General features: G+C 43.4%; 1 protein-coding gene across 1 annotated transcript in view; it reads right to left on the bottom strand.

The window, feature by feature from the left end:
- Window positions 1-67: 67 nt before the first annotated feature.
- GGT7 (gamma-glutamyltransferase 7) overlaps window positions 68-27,666 on the bottom strand; it is a 41,723-nt gene continuing 14,124 nt past the window's right edge. The window contains exons 4-15 of the mRNA XM_083446892.1: window positions 25,487-25,604; window positions 25,122-25,189; window positions 24,794-24,867; window positions 22,623-22,819; window positions 19,686-19,773; window positions 18,433-18,560; window positions 13,600-13,688; window positions 12,569-12,718; window positions 10,372-10,489; window positions 9,270-9,407; window positions 8,171-8,270; window positions 68-6,565 (exon numbers count right to left, since the gene is read on the bottom strand). Of these exons, the coding sequence (XP_083303018.1) occupies window positions 6,402-6,565; window positions 8,171-8,270; window positions 9,270-9,407; window positions 10,372-10,489; window positions 12,569-12,718; window positions 13,600-13,688; window positions 18,433-18,560; window positions 19,686-19,773; window positions 22,623-22,819; window positions 24,794-24,867; window positions 25,122-25,189; window positions 25,487-25,604 (1,432 nt within the window). The 3' untranslated portion in view covers window positions 68-6,401. The remainder of the gene's footprint in view (window positions 6,566-8,170; window positions 8,271-9,269; window positions 9,408-10,371; window positions 10,490-12,568; window positions 12,719-13,599; window positions 13,689-18,432; window positions 18,561-19,685; window positions 19,774-22,622; window positions 22,820-24,793; window positions 24,868-25,121; window positions 25,190-25,486; window positions 25,605-27,666) is intronic.

The following is a 27,666-nucleotide window of genomic DNA, read 5'->3' as shown; positions in this document are numbered from 1 at the left end:
AGCAATGGGTTTCAAAACTATAGCTATAGTAAGAGAAAAGCTAAAGAGGATGCAATACCTTTGAGCGTATAATACAAAAAGAAAAGTGTTTTTATTTCTGCCTTTTTGTTATTGGTGGGAAAATGCATGAACATATTTCTTGTCTGTACAACCAAAGTCACAGTTGTGATAACAATGCATTTTGTGTTACTTGTTTCAAAATAAAAATGATGCTATACAGTAAACGTGTCAACTTTACAATTTGTATTCATGAACTCTGTTTTTCAAAGTATACATTGTGTTTTTTTAAAAATCCCTCTTCTTGCAATTTACCTTCTGGTAAAATTAAACTTTACGCATTTTGGTTCCCAGCAGCAAAGTAAGTTTAGGTGGTGCTTCAGACATTTTGCTCAGTGCCTAGAAGATAGGTGGGGGAGTCCACTGAGTATTTTGCTCTTTACAATCCATATGTTGATCAATCTAACACTTCACACTACAATTTGCTTAGAAGATAAGATACTAAAACAATATGCAGTCAGTCACAGATTAGAAAATGAGAGGCCAGCTCTTTAGTGCCCTCCTGCAATAGGTGATCTAGAAAGGGATCCCTATTGCTGGAACAGAGCTACAGTAGAGCAACTGCACACAACTGAGGACCAGTGTCTGAAAGGATAACATTCACTATTTTATATCTTATATATGATATCACATCCTTCCCTGCACTGATTAACTTAAATAACTGCCAAATCCCAGTGCTATAGCATACACACCATAATGAATTCAGTTTTGAATCCTTCTTTCACCCTTAAGCAGGCACTGAGCGAATCATTAAATACTCCCTCTTCACTTGGGAAAGTTGTGGTCTTCTAGATGTTACTGAACTTACAACTCCCATCATTCCTGTCCATTGGCCAACTTAGTTGAGACTGATGGAAAGTGGAGCAGAACATCTGGAGGGTCTCTTGTTTTGCACCCTTGTTCTAACTACTCCAATTTACAGTGCAGTCCTATGCATGCTTACTCAGAAGTAAGCCCTCATTAAATTCAGTGGCCCTTACTGCCAGGTAAATGTATATAAGGAACAAGCATTTACCAAAAATTCAGAAGAACCCCAATCTGATACTTAAGAAAACTGTCCAGTTAGATCCAAAGCACTTTGGAGGTGGCCTGATTCAGTTTGGCTCCAAATCTCAGTTTGGAAAGAGTCAGCTTAAGACAAGCCCTGAATCTGTCAAAGTATTCCACTTCAGTTCAAGATATAGGATTCATCTAAATCATCTGCACACCCCTAGCTTGTATAGGGCTGCAGCTCTGTGAGCTCATCTTGACTTGGGGTCACCAACCCACAGGCGTACACGTACCCAGTGAGGCCTTCCTCAGCACCCACAGCTTTCTCTCCCCCTCCCCGCACCATCACCTTTCTCTTGTAGGAAAAGAAGGCTGTCTTCACACCTAATTTGGGTGCAGGGGTGATGACAGCATTTGGAGGTGCCACAGCTACAAGAGAAGGCTCCTTTCAAGTCTAATTCAATGAAGGAAAGTGAGTGTCACAGCTGGGAAGGGGAGAGTTAACCCGGGGAACCATGTTTGGCCAGAAAGCTGGATCAGATTGTGCCCAAACCTCCATGGGCCACATTTGACAGGTGGGCAGAGATACCAACCTGATGTCATAGGATGTCAGGTAGATCCAAGCCCAGCAGAAAGCAGCTCAGCTTGCATTTGGTACCAAATTTAGTCCTGAATGCAAACTGTGCTTGCCAAGAAACAATTGAAATGCATTCTAAGCCTATGATTGCTCCTTCGTAGTGGTATGGTAAACCTCTGTGTGAGTGTAAGTGTGTATGTCAGTGTGTACATGTGCACTCTGTATGCAGTATGTTGCCTCCTCAGAGCAAAAGTATGGATATATCCCTTCAGTTCATCTTATCTTCACTTGCTGCAGAAATCCACACAAGTGTTAACACATATATGTGGAAATAGCTCTAAGGGATCCATTGAAAAACTTCTGATTAATAATCTTCTATGGCTTTGTATTCACGGACAAGTTTCTAATTTTTCTCTTCTTAGCCCCCCTAAAATCCACTTCTGTTCCCATGAGGAAGAACAAATATGCCAGTTGCTCATTCCATTTTAATAAGAGATTTAACAAAATGTCTTGTCATTAGGACAGGCAAGTGCATATGGAGGAAGGATCCCTATATCAGGGATCTCTAAAAATCTGTACAAAATCAGTTTCTGTGTACTCTATGCACTAAGATGCACTGAACCTTGCTCTCCTGATATTGGAGGCTCGGCCCTCAGTTTTGCCCTCACCAGACAGCTGTTCCCAAATGGAGCCCTATCCTTTCCCTGAAGAAAAGTGAACGACACTCAGGGACAGTAGCCGGGTGAAAACTCCATTATCTATGTCCAAGACTGAGTCTCACTCTGTACAGCCCCACTGCTTCATCTCAATCACTCTATCCTAGCACCTGAAGAGGACCCCAAAATGGCAGACCTGCCCTCCCCACCAGGGAAGAAGGGGTGAGGAAAGATCTACATCAGGAACAAGGGGAGGGGGGAGACTGACATTGGGATCTGCTGCCTCTGTGAACCCTGCAGCTTCACTTTGCCTCATTCATGGACTGGACCTGGACTTTGAAACATAAGGCAGACTGTAAGCATATGATGGTACATGCAGCCAGTGGCGTAGCATGGAGGTGCCACAGGAGCTGTTGCCCCATGCACAAAATTCTTAGGGTGCAAAATTTCTGCTCCTCTCTCGCCTGAGGCCTTGAAACGGCTGAATTGCAGTGCCCTCATGGTGTTTAAGGTGGTCTGGAAGGAATCCCCTCATTTTATTATTTCCTCTTCTTGCACCCTCTTGTGGAGGCAGGTCACTGCTTCTCCCCAACCCCTCCTCTCCCCGCACCCTCCAGTCACCCCTCTGCACTATGGCTAGAAAAGGCCGCATGCGCTTTTGCCGGAGAAGCACCACAACTCCTGAACTTCACTTGGGGTATGTGTTTATGTGTTCTGGGGTTTTTTCCTCTTTCTGAGGAGGGGGCACAATACTTGCTTTGCCCCGGACGCTGGCAACCCACACTACACCACTGCTTGCAGCTTGGTTGATGTTGTCATACAAACATTCAAAAATCTCACGTAGGCCATTTAGCAACTTACAACAGAACAAGTGAATGAGCCCTTAACTAGTGAATGATTGTAAACCACATTGAGGTCATCAAAGGACAGTTAACATTCAAGCATAAAGCATGAGCAGTGATGGCTTCTGCAGTGTGTTTGTTCATTTATACCTCCAACATTAGGAAGGGTCATTCTTCGTATTAAGTTGGCTTTCTGTCATGTAAATGTGCACATGAACAAGACAGTATTCATTCAATTCCAGTTCATGGGATATAAGATCTGGAGCACCAGCACAGCTATTAGCAGATATACATACAGAATATGTACAGTAGCCATAGGTACAATAATATGATGGGGGAAAGCAATAAAAGTTATGCACTGATTTAATGTGAAATCAGTATAGGGGAGATATTTTTGTGGGTGTGCATTTAATACGTCAAGTGCTGTGAAATTACATTTTGTTAGGGAGGGAAGTTGTTCAAAAGTTAATGGAAGGATTCTGTACGCTGATATAATTTTTATTTATTAATGGAGCCAGAAGCAGAGTTTTTTCTGTGATTTATATGGTGTAGAACTGAATGCTTTCCATTCAGAAGAGGCCTTCATGCAATCAGTGAATACATGGCGGTGGGTGGGATCATTTATTCCGTTCACTCCACCAATGTGCACATTTTTTAGTTGAAGCTGTACCTGCAGCTGTACACACATTGGCTCTGTCAGCACACTCAGGGATCCAGGTTCCCACATCGGGCAGATAGAACCCACACCAATTCAGCTCCCGAGATGTAGGGCTCCCTGTGCATACCTTCCACTGAACATGTGGAAGCTGAGGGCAGAATGCGCTGCTGTGGCATGCGCCCTGCCTCCATGCTTTCACTGATTGTCTATTTCACATCAAGAGAGTTGTTCTGATGTACCCACTATCATCTACACAGAGAACTGAAATATTTGTACATATCTCAAAGTGCTCCCGATGTGAGGTCCTCTTGACTGATTTCTGACATAATAAACTGAGTGTGTCAGTTTGTGTATTTGCCTCTAGTTTTAATAAGCAGCAGTTGTTCTTCTGCTTCACAAATCAGACTAAGACAGACTGATTTGGAGGATGTGTAAAAGTAACTTTGGGTACATCCTCCTTGACATCAACGGAATCACTTGGGTAGGAGACTTTCAGTGTTATGCATAAACTACATTTCTATTGATGGTGTACCTTTTTATTGCCTAGAACTTTGTTTTTGTCCTGGATTCTATCGCATTTCAGTGAAACACTTTCTTTGTATCTCTTTAGCACTTTGTAGGCAATGTTGTTGGCAATTCAGATGAACAGGGTAAACTTTGCAAGAGCTGAGCAGCTGGGTCATATCTGTTTACAAAAAAACTCCACTTCGAATTTATGAAGGGAAGTGAGATAACCTTGGCAAGAAGTCAGCTATAAGTCGATTAAGATTAGAATTTACAATTTTTTTTCTGCCCCATTAGTATTTACAGCCAAGCCACAAAATGCATTAATATAAACTGTCTTGATATTTTTGTTCTTAGTTTACATTTGAGAACGACAATGGGGTGTGTGTGAGAGAGAGTAATATGCAATGTCTTGATCTAGTTTTATTATCTGTATTTTCAGCATAGATTAAGAAAGAAACGAGTACACTGGGCCAAGGTAGAGAGAGTGAATATGAATTCATATGAGCCTAAATCTTCTTCTCCTCACCCCCATGTTTTGCCAGTTGTTTTTCAAAGTTAATGATTTGAAAATTACAGTTAACATAACATTTAGGTGAGAAAGGGTGGCCTTTTTGTTTATTTTGGTTATGTTGGGCCTTGCTTTATGATTGGATTGCCGTGGTTTTGCCCAAGAAATGCAACAATAAGCTGAAATGGAACTGCAGCACTATGGAAAGCCAAGATTTCAGTTAAATTATTCAGTAGAAGATTACACTGGATCTGCCTGAGTTCTTTCTGCATTAAAATTTGCAATGTTATTACGCTGGTAGGGCTACTTTGGACAGTAGCACGAGAAAACTGAAGCTCAGCTTTTCCCTCAGTATAGATGTACATAGCATTATAATCCAGATCCAAAGTTGAACTACATAAATGTATTGTGTCAAAACACAACAGCGGGAACCTGCAACATGTTGAAATAACTGGCAAGATACCATAGCACTGATGCCACCAAGAGGACACCATTGGGGCAGAGAGGCAAAATCAGAATTATAAAATCTTTCATTAATATGTGCAGAGGAGTCAATATCCTATTAGAACATGTATGCTGGTACAAATCATTTGACTCACGGGGAACATCTGAGAATGCCCGGGGCTAACTTAACCCATTCAGAGTTGACTAGTACAGTATCAGAAATAAATGCAGTGGACACAGAAATATATTTGCCTCATCTTCTCAGGTGAATACAAAGGTACCATTTCAAGAGCACTCAGTCCAGTATGTGTGGCCCTAGCACACAGTGAAGCTGAAACATCCATGACAAATATACATATTGGAAGGTGAAATGCTGGATCAGCCACTGTTTAACCTTTTTTAAATGAGTCAGGCAGCCTATCCACTTTTTTAAAAAAAGCAGCCTGTACACACACACACACACACACACACTTATCTCTCTCTGTGTTTATCCTTGCCTTACAAGGGGGAGAGGGGGACAGAAAACATTATTTTAAACTGCAGAACTGTTCCAGAGATTGAAGGAGACAGAGTAATGATGTCACATATATTAGCCAATAGGCACCCGCCACAAATAAGATTTTTCTCATTTATCCCATTCAGACTCAAACCTGTGAAACTGTGATTCTTTCTTTGCCTTTTTAGAGAACTTGTCTCAAAACAGAAGTATGTGTATTTACAGAGGAAGGAACCTGCCACCACTGCTCTCAGAACAGCACATTTGTACACAACCAGTGGTTTGCTTCCTGAATGTTCCCAGTGCTTAGTTTAGAAATATCTCTCTGTGCATTAAATGGCTGGAATCAACCATTGACAGGGTGCTGCTGAAATTAAACCTATTCCCTGTGCTCATATTATAATAATGCCTGAGATTCTTTTAACTCAAGTTCATAATAACAAAACAAAACAACAAAAAACTAAGGTCTGTATTGTGCCTTTGTCAGCCTTCATTGCTGCATTGGTTTTAGCATAGAAGTGCAGAGGGGTCTGTTCAGCAATGGAGAAACCAATAACAAACACTGTTTGTTCCGCCTCAGGGGGAATGATAAAGGGATTGTTTGGGAACATGCACAATGTGTTTTGGAAAAAGCCTTATTTCATGAAGAAACCCATCTGGGAGTTGCTATAATATTGTGGCTCCTGCTGCATCCTCACTTCTTGGGTCTTTCACGCCAATTATGAAATTGTTGGTTCTTCTGGCTCCGTGAACGAGAGAAAGGACCTCGATTTTGCTCACCGGCTGACCCCTGCTTGTAAAGTACTTGATATCTTCTTCAGGAAACTCACCTGGTGGAGAATTTTAGAAAAGATTAGTTTTATTGAAAGGGTTGGCAGCAGTCCCCATCAAGGTGCTGATCCATGTGCCAACTGGAACACAAGGAAGGCAGATCCCTGGATCCACCCTCCCCCCCCCCTATGCAGAGGAATCATGTGCAGTCTTGTGTATGTAGAACATCTGTGTCAACATGTTCACATTTCCTACCTATAGGATCAAGGCACAAGTGCTTTAAAAGAGTTGTAGGGCTTGGTGTATTAATAAGGGAAGGTACTGTCAGGGAACTGCCATCGGAGCGAGAGGCAGAGAGGAGGCTCCCGGACGATGGTGGAGAGGGTCCCAGTAGGGGGAGAGGTAGCCCATCCACTGGGGAAGGAAATCAGCGTAACACCAATGGAGAAGGGGGGCAGAAGGGGGAATCGGAGAGGTGGCTCCAGGACTCTTCGCAGGAGACCAGCGGAGAGGGCACAAGTACTCCGTTGCCCACACCCACTTTGCGCAGAAAACTTCCGCGCAGGCAAAGGGGGAGGAGACTGGGCGTCAAACAGCTTTTATGCTGGAAGAGGTTTAAGAAACGCCCACTGATGGATTCTGCCAGCGACTGAGGCAGCCACGGAACTTGAGGCTGTCCAGACAGAAAGGGTTCAACCAGGCAACCTAGCCAGGAGTAACGGCAACTTACGCACGAGCAACCCCTAGAACCATTACAGGTACCTAAGCTAAATAATAGGAAAATGGCACAATAAATATGCATTTGACTCCCTTGACCATACAGTTAGGGGTGGTCAAACACCAGCCCATGATTCTGATCTGGCCTGTCAAGTTTTTGCAGGGGGAGGGGGCAGTCACAGCCCTATTTACCAGTTGCAATAGAACTGACTAATGAAGCGCATTTTCTTTTCCACCTCCATTTAGCGCCCATGTGCCATGATGGGGAGGAAAATACCTTTCCTTATTCCTCTGTTAATTTTACCTGCCTTTCTGCTGTTGGAGAGCAGATCAAAGTGCTTTACAAACATGAAAGAGAGCTTGGATCTCCCCCAAATTTCTTGAGTCAATGCTCAAGAAAACATGGTAGCAGACTGAAGAGCTCTCTCCTGTTTCCAGGGGAAAGGCCATAGCTCAGCAGCAAAGCATTTGCTTTGCTTGCAGAGGGTCTGAGGCTCAATCCCTGGAATATCTAAGTAGGGCTGGGAGAGTCTTTTGCCTGAAATCCTGGAGAGCCGCTATCAGTCAGTTCCAAGTTAGATGGACCAATGGCCTGACTCTGCATAAGGCAGATTCCTAGGTTCGTTCTGCCCACACTGCAGAAGAGGAAAAGTGACTAATATTGCAGGTAACATAAGCAAAAGTGCAGAAGCATTGCTTCCACTTCACCAAAGTACCGGCATACAGTTTCCTTTTCAGCTTCTGCAATGTAGTCAGATACAAAAAGATTCTCCCATCTTACGACAACCATAGGATGAGGTTCAACAAACCATGTCAAGATGAGGAAAAATTACAGAGTAATCTTAGATGTCTCAGGGGGAAACCCTCACCCTGTTTCACTTGTGTCTGAAATCACAGGAGTGAAATAATAAAAGTCCAGACTTCAAAGATCAGTGATCCATACTTACTGTCAACTTCCAGGATATTAGACTGAAGTTGAGGATGAAGCCGGCCTAGCGAAAGACTCTCACTCAGGTTCTTGTTGTAGGTCAAAACGTTTACTAAAACCTGTTAAAAGATCAGAAGAAGCAGATGCTAAGGTTTTTGATGAATTGTTCGTGATGGAATCTTGAGTCTTGTTCAGATACTCAAAGTAAAGATGCAGGAGCATGGCTGACACACCTGCCTTCCACCTGTTTGTGGGTATGTCTGCATAGTGGCTTATGCTTCTGGACCTCTACCCATGTACGCATCAGTTATGTGATCTGTACACTAGAAGAAGTAGGGTGTATGGATCACAGTATTGGTGTCTGCATCAAATCATCATTCAATAACCTAAGAAGAGCCTGCTGGATCAGACCAATGACCCATCTTGTCCAGCATCCTGTTTTCACAGGGGCCAACCATTCTGCAAACCTGTCCTCCAATGTCTGGGAGTCAGCTATCCTGAAGGGATGGCACTATAGTCATGATCACACACTTCACTTATGCATCCATTATGAACTTATTCCCTCTCCCCAAAAAAGATAAGTACTTCTATGCAGTCAAAGCCCTTAAGACCAGTGCTATTTTTCTAGAGAAGGAGGTGCCAGAATTCACCACAAACACCTGCCTTGTTCTCTTATAATGGCAATGGCACCCATCTGAGAGATGCCAGAACTGAGTTCCAGCAAATTCCAGCTGGAAAAAAAGCCCTGCTTAAGACTAATATGGTGGTCACATGCTGACACTGAGTGACAGTATTAAGTAGCACAGTTCGAACAACTTTTCACACTTCAAAGCCAATTTACGACTTCAGTAAAAGCTGGGCCCAAAAGAACTGTAGTGCCATCCCAAGGCATTTTACGGTCAGAAGCAGAATCAAGATGGCGCCTATACCACACGCAAACACACAGGCCAATGTTTTTTTTAAGTGTTTTTGCATCAACTCAGACATTTGTTCTTGCCTTCATCTATCCCCTCCCCCCCCACCTGCCCCTGGCAGGGCTGGTCCTGGAGAACCAGTTCTTTCTCTTGGTAAGAAAGGATATTATATTGCAAGCATCCATCAGTGCTCAGAAGACTGACCTGTGTTATGCTGCTCAAAGCTTTGTCACCACCATTGGCTCCCAAACAAAGGTAAGTCCCACACATCCCTTCTGATGGCCGGACAACAGTGGGTAGCAAGAAAGACAGCGGCCTTTTCCCAGGCTGAATAAAGTTCCTCTGCAGGAAAAATAATTTTGCATTCACTGTTAAATATATCAATAGGAGCCTTTCCCCCTTAAGCTTCTGTTTCCTTGAATCTCTGAGGTAATAAATACCATTACCCAATTACCAGACAGGTTCAAATCAGCTGAATGTCAGAAGCCTTTTTCAAAGAGCTGGGCAAGATAGCACTTTGAAACGGTATTTGGAAGACATCTTCAGAAACCTCTGTCAAAATGCTATTTTGCAAAGCACTTTGAAAAGGCCTTCTGAGTCAGCTGGCTGTTGGATCTTCAGAAGCCCCTTTCAAAGAGCTATTTTGCACAGCTAAGAGGTTTTTACTTGCAGTACACCATGGTTTCATTTGAGACATATATGATGCCAGGTGTACAGCAAGTGGGAGTGGTTTGGTCAAGATGGCCTCAGGAGCCAAATGGGGAAGCGAAGCTGTCCTAATTAGACTCATGGGCCAGAGTTTCCCCACTCCAGCAACAGGGTATCTTTCACAGCACACACCCAGATAATATCACATCACATTTATCTAACGACATTCACTGCAGGAAAACCAAGGCTCTTTATGGAAAAATATTTATAGTAGACACACATTGGAAAGTCAAGTGGCTCTGAAAACAGGTTAAGAACTAAACTTGCCAACCCAGCTGTAAAACCACACATATCGTCAGTGGCGTAGCGTGGGTTGTCAGCACCCGGGGGCAAGGCAAGTAATTTGAACCCCCTAACCCGTGGATTTGCGCCCCCTAACCCGTGGATTTGCGCCCCCTAACCCCCAGATGTTGCGCCCGGTGCGGCCGGCCCCCCCCTGCACCCCCCACGCTACGCCACTGCATATCGTGGCAAATAAAGGACTCCTAGATCTTAATTATCTGATGGATACATGCACTTCATCAATCATTGGTGCCATGCTCACATACACTTACTCTTCATTTGACTATTCATGTCAGACAAATTCATAATTTATTACCAAGCCAGAAGATGAATGGCCTTCTGTTTCGTTCATCCAAGAAAAATCCAGCATCTGACTGTTTAGAAGGATTCCAGAAGAAGTCATTATTCCACTTCCAAACGGCCGGTTCAAGGAACTGGAAACGGACACACACAAAGGTTTGTGAGAATCCAAATTCACAAAGTGATTCACCTGCTGCCCCAGTGCTTATGGTTTTCAGGCTCCATGTTCTTCCCAGTTCCCTGATACACCCTTGCTCATGTCTGAAACACCTTAGGCAATAAAGAGAGTCCTGCTGGATCAGACCAGAGCTCAGACTAGTCTGGCATCCTTTTTTTCCACCAGATGCCTATGGAAAATCCAGCAGTAGGGTATGAGGGCAGTAGCTCTCTCTTGCTGTTGCTTCCCAGTAACTGATATTTGATGTCATGTTGCCACTGGAAGTTCATCCATCATGACTATGAGCCGTTGACAAACTGATCATCCATCATTTTGTCTTAAAGGTAAAGGTAAAGGTACCCCTGCCCGTACGGGCCAGTCTTGCCAGACTCTAGGGTTGTGCGCTCATCTCACTCTATAGGCAGGGAGCCAGCGCTGTCCGAAGACACTTCCGGGTCACGTGGCCAGCGTGACAAGCTGCATCTGGAAAGCCAGCGCAGCACACGGAACGCCGTTTACCTTCCCACTGGTAAGCGGTCCCTATTTATCTACTTGCACCCGGGGGTGCTTTCGAACTGCTAGGTTGGCAGGCGCTGGGACCGAACGACGGGAGCGCACCCCGCCGCGGGGATTCGAACCACCGACCTTTCGATCGGCAAGTCCTAGGTGCTGAGGCTTTAACCCACAGCGCCACCCGCGTCCCTCGAATTTTGTCTTATCCTCCTTTAAAGCCATCTATGGCTGCATTAACACTGCAGTTTATTCAATTTTCCCAACGCTTCCCTAGCTACTAATTTTCACATCATATCCAAATTTCACATGACATAAAAACCACTTTCTGAAATATAGTGGAATATAGTGCTAGTTTCGTGCACCATGTTATTTGCTTTTTAGAACAGAGCTCTCACTCCCAGGTGCCGAATTTTGCTAAAATCCACCTGATTATAAAGCATTTGTTTAAAAAAATCTTACTCCCTCTTTCTAAGGGAATGTCCACAGCAGCATTTCATTCCAAACAGGGAAGCTTAGCTCAATTATTTGTGCCAAAAGAGAAATGTGCAAGATCTAAATGTGGATGTGCAAGATCTAAAAAACAAGTGGAGAAGGAGACAAAATGGTCACCAACCCTTGAAAAACTATTGAAAAATAATCATGGAACAGACTGTGGACAAATGCACCATACAAATCCATATTGGCAACAACCAGGGAAAGAGCCCTTAAAATGTGCATGGCTGGAACTTAGCACCTAGACGCCTAGAGTATATAAACTGAACATTTCTCCCATGTATTGGAAAGGATGTACTACTACAGGGACATATCAGAACATGTAGTGGGGGTGTCCAAAAATAGAAAAATTATGGGGGGGGGGAGTATTTACAAAAATATATTGGATTACAAGGCAGACAGTCCTCATGACCCCAGGACTGGCTCTACTTAACTTGTATAGTCACAATATATTGCAAACTATAAATGAAATAGTCATAACACATCTATTAACCGCTACAAGATCAACTATTGCGAGGGCATGGAAATCATTAAAATCATTAACTAAGGACCAATGGTATAATGAAATTTGGCAAACAGCATTATTGGAAAAACTGACACAAAAAATTAAAGGTAGCAGGTGGCCAAAAGAAACAAGATAATTTTTATGCAGTCTAGTGTGACTTTATTGATTACACAAATAATGAGGCATGTGGTAGAACAGTACCCATAGTTTTCAGCACAGTCTGATGTGCATCAAGTATATATTTTGTTTTATTTCCCCCCTCCCCTCACTCCCCCTTCCTGTAAATTATAATTGTTGTTGATACAAAATACCTTTTACGTATGGTCACCAATCTAAGCAGTACATCATTTCATATCTGTAATAACTTTAATAGTTTTGTTATATACACTTTGACACAATTTTGTTAATATGTTCAGAAACATTTATCTGAGTGTTTGTTTTATTTTTCATTTTATGTAATTGTTGCATGTCACATGCTGTAATGTCAGCAAAGATATATCTCAATGCAAGCATGTTAAACTGTGTTGCCCGCCCCAAATGCTTTACCTTACAATTGCAACAATGTAGTCATCAGGTCCCATGACAAGGACCTGACTTGCAGAGGGTCCACTTTCCATGGAGAAATGTGGAATGCCATGATCAGAGGGGAACGACTGAGAGTCAATCTGTTGTCGCAGGAAATTTGCCTTGGATTTACTGCATTGACAAAGGGGGGGAGGGAAAAATAAATGTGATGGGGGAGCAGGGGATTAGAACTAGGGAAAAGAGGTATAAAAAATCTATCCCAAAAATTTATTTAACAACAAATCAATGAAACAGAAGAAGTATGTTTTATTCTGTTGTGCTTTTTGAATTTTAAATGTTGTGTTTTGTCCCATCCGCCTCCTTCACAACTGGTGATGCTGTCCGGAGCTAATGGAAACTGTAGTCCAAAACATCTGGCAAGGACCAGTCTGGGAAAGGTTAGCATATAGCAACAACAACCTTATTCTCCCAAATGTGGAGGAGGTAGGTAGCTAAAATGACACCACCAACCCATACAGAAGAGGGAGGCATCAGAAATGTCGAAGGGACCCCAAAATTTTGCACAAGTACAAAAAAACTTTTTTTGGGGGGGAGCTATAACCCAGGGGGTGTGAAACTCCCCCCCCCCCAAATCATGTCAGCATGGTCAGTGGGCTCAGAATACTGGTTGGCAGAAAAACAGGGTGGGTGGGATGAAGCAACCTGGAAGATGACATGGCCAACTGGCTGGAATCAGGAACAAGGACCCTCCATATGGCAACATCTTGTGGGAAGCCCCACTTCTCTCTCAGGATGCAGAATTCCTCAGCTTCATCCCCCAGTCAATGACATCATATCACCTGAGTGCTAGTTTTCTGTATCTGTGAAGCCTCTGTTGCCAGGCAACATCAGCTCTCTTAAAGTCTGGCCACCCACAGCAGGTCAGACGGTCTCGGCCTACTCCCCATTGCCCAGAGGACAGAATGACCCAGAAGAAGTCGGCTGCCTCTAAACGAAATGACACAGAATATGTCAACATAAAAAATGATTGTTCATTATGAATCTAGACTTACCTCATCATGTCTTCTACGCTGTGAGAAATCGACACATCGTAGAAAGGGTCCCCCAAGCTGCTAGCTAGTGCCAAGACGACTTTTAGTGTCTACATTGAATAGAGAGGAAGACAAAAGGAGTCACGTTATGAAGTAGCCCACCTATTCCATCTCCATTGAACAGTGAGAAGTGTGTGCTCTCATGGCAAGATGGTGCCACTTCCTTTCTGCCTAAACTTATCGCTCCGTTCTCTCTATTATACAGTAATGAGTCAGGCTAGGTGAGACATGAGCTACACATTTGGATCCCATGACTAGGATTCTTCCATTCCAAATCATACCCAGCATGGCTTCTGTTAGTTTCGGGGGGGAAAGAGGCTGTGATTTGTGTGCTCACATGAACAACATACATGGCTCCCCTCCCCGTACTTTATGCTTTTAGCATCTTAGGAATTGTAGTTCTTGGAGGGTAAACTGCTATTCACCAGATTCTTTGAAGGAAGCCAAGTGCTTACACACACACACACACACACACACACATATATATATATATTCCAAATTATTACAAATCAAACCAAACTACTTTAATTTAATGCAATTTCTTAAAATCAGGTTTTCCTGTTGCAAACATATGTCAATCATTTCCTCCCATAGCTGCATCATTTCTTATTTAGTGTCCAGTGTTCATCCTTCACTTGCCGTTAAACCATTCTTCCAGCTGACTGCCTTTTCCTCCTTACAAACAGTGCCTCTGTTACAACTTATAAATAAAAAAATCCAGTTCACATGTGTAGTCCTTCATATACATTTTTGCTCCAGACCTGGTGTCCTGAGTTCGTTACTATCTTCCATTGTTCAGTTCTTTGCAGTGCTTATCTGGAAGGTACAAGGTCACATTCCATTCCTTCCGCTGCTTACAGACTAGCATAGGAGCCACTGCCATAAATAACTAACAGGGTGCACTTCCAGCTTCTGCCATTAAAATTCCCCTCTGGAGTTCTTTCTTGGCACACAGCTAAAAGCAATATCTTTTCTCAAATTCAGCCTCTTTTCCACATCTGTTCGGGTGCAGCTCATTCTCCCACCCCACCCCCTCCATTCCTCCAACAACACTCCAGTCCAGATAGTCATAGATAAAATCCATTCAGCTTTGATCAAGGGGGGGGGGCACAGCAAAACATATTAAATTCTTTATTGAGCATAAATCAAAAGCCTCCCCCCTCTTTTTTGAAGTTTCAGACAGAGTAACAAAGCAGGGGAGGACAAGAAAATAAAATACAATTTGAAAATCATAAGAAAGCATAAAGCATCTTGTCCTCCCCTTTCCTTTCCCAGTTGTTGTACGGATTCCCAAGCTTCAGAAAAGCATTAAAATGCCTTCAGAAAGCCAGGCCCAGTCCTTTTGGCAGCTGATTGATTGCAGCCCATTAGCATATGTTGGTCCAGGAGTGCCTCTTAATTCAAGCCAATAGTCCAGATGAAGGAGGAACCATCCACAAATCATGCCAGTAATGGAGGCTTGTCCATGGCAGGGACACACTCCCAGGTCATTCCCACTCTGCCTTTGACAGACATGGGATTGTGTGGCACTGAGGGATTCAGTGAACTCCCTAGACTCCACAGTGGAGCATTGTGAGGATTTATGCCTCATACTGGTAAATCCTCTTTTTCCCCTGCCTGAACTTCCTTGCAGCCCCCAGAGGGCTATGAAGAACAACCGCCATTGATCATGGGTGTGACCGGAAACTGTAAGCCAAGTGCTTTTAATGTGCATTTAAATTTGCTTTTGTCCATGGAGTTTGTCCACTACTCCAGTAGTGATGTATGGAAGTGAGAGCTGGACCATAAAGAAGGCTGATCGCCGAAGAATTGACGCTTTTGAATTATGGTGCTGGAGGAAACTCTTGAGAGTCCCATGGACTGCAAGAAGATCAAATGCATCCATTCTTAAGGAAATCAGCCCTGAGTGCTCACTGGAAGGACAGATCGTGAAGCTGAGGCTCCAATACTTTGGCCACCTCATGAGAAGAGAAGACTCCCTGGAAAAGACCCTGATGCTGGGAAAGATGGAGGGCACAAGGAGAAGGGGACGACAGAGGACAAGATGGTTAGACAGTGTTCACGAAGCTACAAACATGAGTCTGACCAAACTGCGGGAGGCAGTGGAAGACAGGAGTGCCTGGCGTGCTCTGGTCCATGGGGTCACGAAGAGTCGGACACGACTGAACGACTAAACAACAACAACAACAAATTTGCTTTAAATGTATGGTGTGGGTGTGGTTTTTTTGGGGGGTGACTTAATCTTTGCCACAAACCCCTACCCTTAATATTGAAGCTGCTGTTTTCTGCTATTTGTTAAACATAGCAGCTGGGGAGGGTGTGTGCGCAACAGACATAGTCATATGGAGAACATGTTTTTTTTTTCTTCTAAAAAGCCTCTCATCCCTTCTGGATCAGAGCCACATCACCCAGAAGATCGCAGCCACAGAGATAAGAAAAGAAGAGTCGTTCCATTATCTGGAGAGGTCACTTCCTGGTCTGCATACAGAAACCATGTTCAATGTGGCCCAGCGATGGAAGTGCACGGCTATATTGAGGTAGCACCGGGTGTTGACATTTTGGCACCTCTAATAATTTTGCACCTGGGACAAGTGTCCCTGTGGTCCCCGCCACACTGCATCACTGGTTGCAGCAAAAACAAAGGGAGTCTTGTGGCAACTTAAAAGCAGATAGATTTATTGTGGCATAAGCATAGGCCATATGTTAGGGCATTTATTAGTGTATAGCAGACATAGGCAAACTCGCTCCTCCAGATGCTTTGGGACTACAGCTCCCATCATCCCTGACCACTGGTCCTGTTAGCTAGGGATGATGGGAGTTGCAGTCCCCAAACATCTGGAGGGCCGAGTTTGCCTATGCCTGGTGTATAGTGAAAAACATGGAAAGCAATGGGCCCAAATGTCCATGAAATGCAAGAAGTCCCATCTGTGACAGTTCTATGTAAAGCTTAAATATAGCGCCTGTTCACAACAGCAGTAATAGTTTACAGTTTTGCTATCCTAATTTGATGCCTGTTATATGTAGTAGAAGAAACCACGGTCTCAAATAAGGACTGCACCAACAGAATCAAACTTGCTGCTAAATTCTAGTTCCGTAGTTTTCAAGTTCCTTTGTTGAAAAATTGTCTGTCACTAGTTTCTAAAGTCTGCAATTCCTTGGTCAGATTTGGTTCCCTTTATCCTTTTAAAAAATATGGTTGCTGAGCTGCATGTAATACTTATCTATATGCCACTTTATAAAAACTGGTGCCTCTTTGAAAAGGTGTCACATTCAGAGGCCACAGAACCTGATCACTGTTGTCTGTAATAATGTTTTATGCTACTGGCCAAATTTCCCATGATATACAAGATGCATGGTTAAAAGATACGCCACAAGGAGGTGCTTTCAGCTAATACACGTCAACTATTTGCTATGTTTGCCTTGAGGAAGACAGATACAAAAAAAATAGCAAATGGCTAGTTCATATTCTTTTCTCTTCCAAAAATCTTATAGTTTGAATCAGCTGACTGAAGACTATAATGTCTTCACGCAAAGACCACTAGTTTAATTATTTTCTTTTAACAACAGTGCATTAGAATGTAGCAAGCTTCTGGTATTTTTATGTTACTAAATCCATTCATGCAAATGTACAAAGCCACATTCACACCATATATTTAAAACACTGTGACATCACTTGAAACAGCCACGGCTTTCCCCAAAGAATTCTGGGATTTGTAGTTTGCTAAGGGTGCTGACAGTTGTTAGGAGAGGTATATCCTTCCCTGCCTCAAACTGCAGTCATCAAAGTTTCCTGTGAAGAAGGATTGACTGTTAAACCACTCTGGATTGTGAGGGGAATAAGGGTCTCCTAAAAACTCTCTGCACCCTTAACAAATTACAGCTCCCAGAATTCTTTGGGGAAGCCATGGCTGTATATAGTGATATGATACAGATTTAAATGTATGGTGTGAATGTGGCCCTAGGTGGTGATGACCACATTAAGTGCTGAGTATTGTTTTTACTACGGGACACGGGTGGCACTGTGGGTTAAACCACAGAGCCTAGGACTTGCCAATCAGAAGGTCAGCGGTACGAATCCCCGTGACGGGGTGAGCTCCCGTTGCTCAGTCCCAGCTCCTGCCAACCTAGCAGTTCAAAAGCACGTCAAAGTACAAATAGATAAATAGGTACAACTCCGGCAGGAAGGTAAACAGCATTTCCGTGCGCTGCTCTGGTTTGCCAGAAATGGCTTAGTCATGCTGGCCACATGACCCGGAAGCTGTACGCAGGCTCCCTCGGCCAATAAAACAAGATGAGCGCCGCAACCCCAGAGTCGTCTGCGACTGGACCTAATGGTCAGGGGTCCCATTATCTTTTTTGTTTTTACTAGAGATGTTTCCATGGCAGGTTCACTAGAACAAATGTTAACCAGCAAGTAGAAAATAAGGCTTTTAGGGCATAACAGATAAAATAAATTGGATTTCAGTTCCAATGAGCATTAACTCAAAACCCATGATGATAGAAATTTTGTGTTGCATCCAATGCTAGTCCTATTCAGAGATGATCCATCAAAATAAATTACCATGACTCTCTTAAGAGTATTAATTTCAGTGGATCTACTTTGAGTAAACCTTCTTTGGATTCAACCCTTTGTCACTATGTAATAACCCATTCAAGTAGCTGTGTTGGTTTATGCTGAATTACAACCATTTACAGTTTCTTTTCCTATATGACTATCCCGAAAGTTCTCAGAGAAGGCACAAGACCACATCACACCATTGCCAGAAACAAAATATTCTGTTAAATGAGTCATACCTCTGTTATCCAGTGGAGAATATTTTCTCTGGCTACCTGACTGGTGATATTGAAACCCTCAAGGATGTTCAGAGCTGTGATCAGGGCAGGACCTACGTGCGGAGGTGATGGACTGAGAACAAGGTGGCCTGTTATAGTAAAGGAAGAAGAAAGGTAGGTATTTCCACCTTTTGTTCAGAATCCATTGAAATGACAGTTCTGTGAAGCCAAAGGGCACTTCATGTGCAACATCTACATGTCTACTCAGAAATAAGCCTCACTGGGTTCCCTAAGATTGCAACTTTGGACTTCATTTTCCCAGATTGCAGCGTGACAGCATCTGATGTGTGGAAAACTGTTTTGAAACAAGTGTTTTAAAAGCTGCTTGTGCGATGGACCGGGATCGGGGCATAGCTGTCAACTTTTCCCTTTTCTTGCGAGGAATCCTATTCGGAATAAGGGAATTTCCCTTAAAAAAAGGAAAACGTTGACAGCTATGGATTGGGGCTTCAGATGAAACACTGTCTGGATCTGCAACATGACCTTCTTCATTCAAAAGCAGGACAAACAGGTTAAAAAACTGTCTGGGTTGCAATCCTAAAATAAACACAATGATAAAGGAATCCATAATGACCAGGGATGATGGAAGCTGGATTCCAGAAACGGCCAGAGAGGGTACCATCTTGGTCAGCTCTGTGCTAGAGACTTTCATACTATTCTATTCCTGTGGGATGTAGAAAAGCCAGATTGAATATACAAGGGTATGAGGCAGGGGAAAGTGAGATATTCACCAGGGATTACTTATTTACAATTCATGGTGTTTCACAGGTCTTAATTTCTGCCAGAAAGTTGGGCAGAAGAAAAATTAGTTATACAACAAAAACACCCCAATCTATGCCAGATGTTTAGAAGGCTTGACTTAGCACCACAATTAGTATTTGCATTACAGCAGCACAGGTGAAGTCAAGCCTTGTTTCCTTTTGTGAGGGTTTCATTAGCTACTGTTTTTTTGAGGACTATGGGAGGCGGCAGCGGCAGGAGGGGTATACATTTTGATTAAACTTGGGGGAATCAGGGATTGGGCTTGTGGGTTTCATTAGGGCCTCCTCCTTTTACCCTGTATTCCAAGCATGATACTAATTAGCAATAAAGTGCAGAAAAATGTATCTGCTTCCTAAACCTATTTTTTATAAACTTAAAATTGGGGGGACACTGGGAATCAATCACATGGCATAAAAGATGCCAACCTAGGTGTCATAGATGTACCATTTTACCTTGATATACTGTGTGGACTGGATTTTCCACCAAGACAGTGTAGTTACTGAAGTCTTCTTCAGACAAGGTGCCTCCAAAGTTAAGGACCTAGGCAGAAAAGGATCACAGCAATGTATTTTCATGCATTATTTGAAATGGACATTTAAGCGTTGTTCAGCTGCCTAAAGAATTGCAGCTATTGATGGTTCCCGGTTTTGGGAGGGTCATGGGCAAGATACCCTCTGTCTCCCCTCTCTGAGAGGGCCAACCTTTCCACCAATTTCACTGCCACTGTCACAAATTTGCTTGCCTTTTCCCTCTGACCCCAACCTGCACAACCAGAGGGAATGCAAAGCAAGTGGAAGAAGATACTCTCTCTTCTTGTTACTGCTTGCATGCTTGAAGAAGGCAGGACCATGGGCAACAACAGGGCAAGGAGGAGAAACAGAATGGACTGTGAAGCTCCAGAAGTCATCTGTGGGCTTCTATAGAGATGTGGGCCTCAGAAGATTCCCAACAATGCTGACTCCTGGTCCTGGCCCCAATTTTTATTCTCGATCAGTGGTTTTCAAAGTCTCTATGTTCAATGAACTCTTTCCACACCAACCTATTTGTTGAAGAACACTGACTTTGCAGATGATTCTGGGGTCTAATCTACGGTCTATGTGTGGGATAATCAGTCTCATATAACCAACATGCTTTATTTGATTATAATTAATGCATGAAGGGGTTAAGACCATAGAGTAAGCTGTCCTGCCAGGCTTAGCTATGGAACTCATCCCCACATAACAGCCTATATTTCCATGCTGCATATTTTGAGATTTTAAATCTCTGCTGGGGCTTTCTCACCAAAGAGTACTTGCCCAAACCTGCAACTAGGCATCCAGGGAATTCTCATTTTTATTACCCCAAGTATTCTATTCTTTGACCAAAAAAAAAAAAATCAACAGTGCACACACTAGTTAGCCCTCCATGTTGGACCTTAGAATACAACCAGCATTCCCCACTGCAAGGGAAGATAAGCTGTGACTGTTTTTCCCTAGGAAATTTGGATGTCACCATTACTAATCTGTAATCCTCGTGAAGTTTACAAGAAATCCTGGCCAGAACACAGTTTGAAGCCCACCATTTTCAATTCATTTAAACTTGAATAAGAATCAAATATTCTTGCATTTCCTTACTTACATCAGACTCTCTAGGACATATTCTGTGGACTACCATGAATATGCTTCATTTTCAGGATAGTTAAAACATTGTAAATATCAATGAGTTTGGCTTTTAAAATCCAAAATGATACTTGAATCCTGTGTTGTTTGGTACCATCCCTGCATTTTGCTATTGTGTCTGCAAAGCTAATAGCTTGGGGGCTGGGGATTTAGAGCTGAAAAACTGTGCATGGGGGAAGGGGCTAAATATTCTGTTGCCCCTAACCAGAACAAATTCAGAATCTCTCCACAATCGTATCCATTTCAGCCTTTTGCTTCAATATGCTATGGGATCAAGCGTTCCCACACTATTTAACCTAGTGCAGTGCCACCTGCATGTCTTTGACTCAAATGCCCACCGCTTGGTTTCAATGCCAGGTTTTTTACGACACATTGCCTCATCTCAGTTCCTTGTGTTCTTACAAGCATTTGATCCCTAGCGTTTCTTTATTCTATGGCAGCCATTTTATACATTTCGAAAAGGACAGAGGTAGTAAAGCGGGGATTAGTGCAGATTAGTTAAATGTAGATATCTGAATCTCTCTCTCTTGCAATGTCCCTTTGCCTTCCCAGGAAACAAAGAAGAGAGAGGGGAGGGGGAGAGTTCCCCTGGGATTTGGCAACCTTCCAAAAAAGCCGCTCTCTATGTTTAGTGCTGCTTAGAGTTTTCAGAAATGCTGGTTAAAAAACCTTATGAGGGGTGGGGTGTGTGTGTGTGTGTGTGTGTGTGAGAGAGAGAGAGAGAGAGAGGGGGGGGGGGAGAGGGATGGAGATGCAATGCACTTTTTTCCATCGTGATTATTAAAAAAACAGGCTGAGGGGACCTGAAAAGTTGAAATCATGTTGCATCATCTAAATGCAGTATTTATGCCTTTGGTGTTCATAAGTGGGACCTGCACTGTGAAGTACTCCTCTTCAGTGTCCTATTACAGGGTACTCCATTCCATCGCCCCTCCTCCCCATTTTCTATATAACCCGAGTCCAAGTCAGCCAGCCTTCTATGCCTACTGAATATGTTCAGATCTCGTTAAGTAGTTTTGGGATTCACCTTGTTAGGTATCCCTCCCTGTTCACATCCTTTGCAAGGGAACTTCAGGAACACAAGGTATATTGCCTCATACCAAACGATACCTTTGGTCCACCTCACTCTCTTTTCTTTCAATCTTTATAACCAGCTAGTATCTAGTGATGTTTTTAATTATGTTTTGTGGATATTCATGGACTGAAAGCAGCATGTTGAGGACGAGCGTGAACAATTCTGGACTTAGAAAAAGTATACAGTGGTACCTCGGGTTAAGAACTTAATTAGTTTCGGAGGTCCATTCTTAACCTGAAACTGTTCTTAACCTGAGGTACCACTTTAGGTAATGGGGCCTCCCACTGCCACCACACAATTTTTGTTCTCATCCTGAAGCAAAGTTCTTAACTTGAGGTACTATTTCTGGGTTAGCGGAGTCTGTAACCTGAAGTGTCTGTAACCCGAGGTACCACTGTATTTCTGTACTACAAATGGGTTAGTGTGTCACTGAGACTAAGCTGGCAGCCAGTGCCACCTCTTGTAAGTAAATAGGCAGGCAGGCAGGCAGAGACTGGCTGAGATTAGTGGGACAGCACCCTATTCACCCAAATGGTCCAGCCCCCACTACTTTCTAGGACATTCTGTAATGAGAACAAATCAATCTGGTATCAATGCCTCTCTGGCATCAAATGCACATAACAATCCACACAGAGAAAAGAATCGGGTTGACTCACCTCTGAAATAATCTCTTGTGTTACATTTCCGCTGTAGAAAGCTGAGACCCCTGCCGACCCCAGCAAGTCGAGAAGAGCAGCCAGGTCTGGTCTTCTCATAAACATGCCAGGCAACAAGGGCTGGCCATCTGGAAGGAAGGTCTCTCTGAATTTATCTGAGTAGTTTTGCTCTTCCTTCATTTCTTTTATAGCCGTTGCTACAACAGTGAGAGAGACAACAGAAGGGTGAGTGGCAATTTCTGCAAAGATGCTCAGATCAACGTTTTTTGGGGAAAGGTCTAGGAAGACTGCCCACACAGAAAGGATCTATAGCCTGCATGTGTTGAACATGCCCATGATTAAGGTCTTCAGCAAATAAGGCCCTTCTTCAGAGGTAAAAACCTTGGTGGTGGTGGTGCCTCATTTGCTGAACGGCTTCTGCACATCTAACCCCTAATCAGCTACTTTGCCAGCATTTATGTGCCAGGTGTTAAGACTGTTCTTTTTGCCAGGTCTTGACTGATAATTGACCAGCTGAACTACTGTACTTTTCTGTCTATAACATACCCCACGTATAAGACGCCCCCTGTTTTTGGGGACTCAAATTTAAGAAAATGGGGGGAGATGGCACAGAGTTGTTGAGACAACCCAGGGTTGTTGAGCTTCTTTTAGGGGGGGGTTGCCAAAAATCGCTCAACAACACACATCGCAAAATCCGACTCCCGTCTGTCCCATTGCCTGCCGAACTGCCGGAGTGTCAGCCAATCAACAGCAGCCATTGACGCAGCAACAAATAAGACGCACAACACACAATAGCTGCTGACAGCCACGGCACCAACCAATCAAACGTCCACCCATGTATAAGACGACCCCCACTTTTTGCCATGATTTTTACAGGAAAAAAACATAATCTTTTAAAGGTAAAAGTACTGTATGTTGCTCTGTGCTGCCTTCTGTTTAGCTGCATTTTGTGTGGTGGCAGTGTTTGGGATTCATCATTTTGCTTTATGATTATATTACTTTAAATGAGAAATGAATAGGCTGAAAAGAGTTTAAACATATATATTTGTGCACATGCATGAGTGAGAAAGAGAATGGAAATATGTGTGTGAGAGTGAGAGATTTTAAGTATATGAGGGTCTCTGCTGTATCCTATATTGCAGGCTACTATGGTATGGTTCATAAATACATTTAGAAATAAGGGCTTTTCCCTGGTCCCAGATGACTGTAAGCAAACATTCCCCATCAGATTTTGCTACCATTGGATCAGGGAAGCAAATCATGGACCAGGTGCTGCCCAGACATTTTTGAGAACCGGACTGGCACAAGCAAATCATGTCTTCAGCCATTTTGTTTCTTAAAGCCCCCATATAAAAGCACCTGAAAACTACTTCAGTGAGGTGGAGCTTTATGGGGAGAAATGTAATGCTAGAACTTTCCTGTAGCATCTTTTCAGTCCAGTTGTGTGACATGACTCCACACTAGTGGTTGCCAAGGATGCATCCAGACTGGCTATTTGGGGTTTGGATTCAATCACACACTGGCATCACATGGCACCCTAAATTGCACATCTGGAAAGCTGAGGTCACTACACAAGGAACCAGGGAGTGAAAGAATTGAGAACAAGATTCTTTGGGGCACTTCCACACAGTTGATATATTCAGGTGGGATTCAATCACATCCTGGCAAATTCTCAGGTTGTACAATTATGGTTGACTGTGAGGTGTTGGGCAATAATCCTGATTCCACAAAAAAATCAGCCTTTTGAAATGAGGGAAAGGGCACTGGAAAGTATGAAGTGACACTTGCTTGGACACAATATTGTCTAGCCTTCCCACAGTCGGAATGAATACACTTTCAACAGCCAAAGTCATCAAATCTCCCAGCAAACAAATCAAGATTAATGTTCATTAAACAGATAACCTGGAAGCACCCTAAGAAAAGATGACATAGAAAAAGGTGGAAGGAGGAAGAACACCTAGTACATTCCAGTTCTGAACATCATAGCTGAGAACGAACATTCATATTTTCCAATGGCACTTTAAAAAACGAAAAAGAGGGGGGAAAGTATGCAGGTTTGGGCCTGTAGCCTGCAAAGTCTGAGGAATTTTGCATTTTCTAAGATCAAATCATGTGAGACAACGTGTACATACAACCACGCTTTGCACCTTTTGTTCCATAAATGCACTCACCTAAATCGTGTGTGACATTGAATCCATCCTGGGCCACATCTGCAGCAAGGCCCAACAACTGTCTCCATGGCAGTCTGGCAAACACAGAAACATGCATGACATGGCAGCTGGCAGATAGCTATATAACAGTTAATGATTGCTGCATGTGTTGCAGGTGAGCTGTCTTTGAAAACGGAATAAATTGCCGTGTGATTGTAGCCCTTGAGTTCCTTACAGGAAAGGCAGGATATAAATGTAACAATAAATAGCACACCATTATTACATGCATGCATCAGTCCTCCAACTGGAGCTGAACAACAGAATGCCTGAGCAGAGAAAATGTCCATACCTCCCATAAGACTGATGTGCTTCATGAAGTCCTTTGATCATGCCTGGAACACCAACCAGAAGACCTGGCTGGATAAAAGGAGGAACAAAGGGAAGCGTAAAAAGAAAACCAAAAATGCCAATTGCACTATTGAAGCCGAATCTCTCTTAAATAAATAACATTAAAATAAATAAATCTCCAGATGGAAAGCAAGAAGAGCAATGTATTGAGGAGATGAAAGTTTTTTAACAGTTGCAAGCCCTAATGGGCTCTGGAAGAGGAAAGTGGGGTGGAAGATACCAGAACAGGTAAGTTAAGGGAGAAGAAATTGAGACAGTTACCAACCAGCTACCCCCCCTCCCCATACAACAAAGGCTCTCCCGCACCTTTGTTTCCCAAGCCTTCCTAAGGCTCTCTTCTTGGATGCTGAAAGGGGCCGTCTCTCGGAAATCAATCACCCGGCTCTCATTCTTCCTGATGTCATGGACCAGCATTACTCCTCCGCTGCAACAACAGAATAATACCAGTGAAACACACATTGAAAATTGCTTCAGCAACTATGGAATGACTTCTTCCTAGGCTGTGTTCCAGTACAAACCATTGCTACAGCATCTTAAAGTAAGCACAATTTTAAGCCTCGGCCCAGTATACCTGCAGGAGCGTCTGCACCCCCCTCGTTCAGCCCAGACACTGAAGTCCAGCTCTGAGAGCCTTCTGGAGGTTCCCTAATTGTGAGAAGTGAAGCTACAGGGAGCCAGGCAGAGGGCCTTCTTGGTAGTGGTGCACCCCATCAGATGTCAAAGAGTTAAACAACTACACGACTTTCTGGAGACATCTGAAGACAGCCCTGTATCAGGAAGTTTTTAATATCTGATGTTTTCTTATATTTTTTGCATTCTGTTGGAAGCTGCCCACAGTGGCTGGAGCAACCCAGTCAGATGGGCAGGGTACAAACAAACAACTGTTCCATCATTACACTAAGCAGCTGCACTGTGTCCAGCTAAATAGTTCTGCTAGTGTAAAGCCTTTAAGCAGTGCAATGGAACTTCCCCACCGCAAAGCAAGCATCTTTTAAAGCAGTTTTCATTAAAATTGGGGAAGAGACGGGGGGTGGGGTGGAGAGAGATCTGGGTCCCAGCACAAAAGATCTGGGGTTCAGTCCCCTGGCTACCCTCTAGCAACACCCCTCTTAATCTGTTTGTTAATCCTTTGTAATGGGTATTAGTGACAAAAAAAAAATCAAGGACTTATTACACAGGTGAGTGGTGAGGAAGCCAACAATTAGTTGTGGGGAAACTTAGATCAATATTTTTAAAAAGAACCATGGAGAGGCTGTTTTGAATGCAACTGCACAAGTCGCATTAGTCAGTTTTGCAGAGAGAGGTACAAAAAGATTGTCTTTCATGCTTGTTCAGATATCTTGTTTGCTGAGACCTGTTGGTATAAGCCTGGCAAAGGATAGAATCACTGGGTTGTAGCCAACAAGTTTTACTCAGTAAACCCATTTAAATTAATAGACCTAAGTTAAAGGTAAAGGTACCCCTGCCCATACGGGCCAGTCTTGCCAGACTCTAGGGTTGTGCACTCATCTCACTCTATAGGCCGGGAGCCAGCGCTGTCCGCAGACACTTCTGGGTCACGTGGCCAGCGTGACAAGCTGCATCTGGCGAGCCAGCGCAGCACACGGAACGCCGTTTACCTTCCCGCTGGTAAGTGGTCCCTATTTATCTACTTGCACCTGAGGGTGCTTTCGAACTGCTAGGTTGGCAGGTGCTGGGACCGAACGACGGGAGCGCACCCCGCCGCGGGGATTCGAACTGCCAACCTTTCGATCAGCAAGTTCTAGGTGCTGAGGCTTTAACCCACAGCGCCACCCACGTCCCTTAGACCTAAGTTAGTCATGTTGATTAATTTCAGTGGGTCTACTCTGAGTAGGACTAGCCGCGAATGCAACCCATTCATTCAACCACAACATGATATAGAAAGAAGCACTGCTGTTTTTTTAGAGGTTCTGTACCTTTAATAGGTGCAGGACAATGTTATCAGCTTTCCCAGTCTCTTCCTACTGAGAAAGCCCTTCCTCTCTGTGCAGCTGGTGGTATAAATCAGTGCCTTGGCCTTAGGGGCTTTGTGTTCATCAACAAGGCCATCACAAAACCAGGTGTGATGCCAGCATAGAATTGTAACCAAAGAACTTTGCCCTTCTGAACCATCCAGTTCCCTTCCTCCAGAAGTACATATTTGTGTCGTCACTAGTTGTATAACCAAGGCATAAATCAATGATGCGGACATCCATCTCCACACCCAGTCACCAAAACAAAATGCTAACTTTGTGCCTGGGCGTTGTCAACTCAAGTAGACAACTATTTGTTGTGTGCTCATTGCAGCCCGCTTTGCGTCAGCTGTAGACCTGGGAAGTGACTTATCCCTGTCATTAATTTTAAAAGCTGTTTCTTGATACTGGACCCTGAAATTTAAGGACCTTTTGAAATCTTTGGGCCACCTGGAATCGGATGAAACAAGTGTTTCTGCGAATAGGAAGTGCACTTCCCTTGTTGAGGAATCA

The sequence above is a fragment of the Podarcis tiliguerta genome (genome assembly GCF_965153285.1).
Source record: "Podarcis tiliguerta genome assembly, chromosome: 6".
Taxonomy (NCBI): Eukaryota; Metazoa; Chordata; class Lepidosauria; order Squamata; family Lacertidae; genus Podarcis; species Podarcis tiliguerta.
Note: the sequence above shows the minus strand (reverse complement) of the source record. Positions and strands in the feature narration are given on the sequence as shown.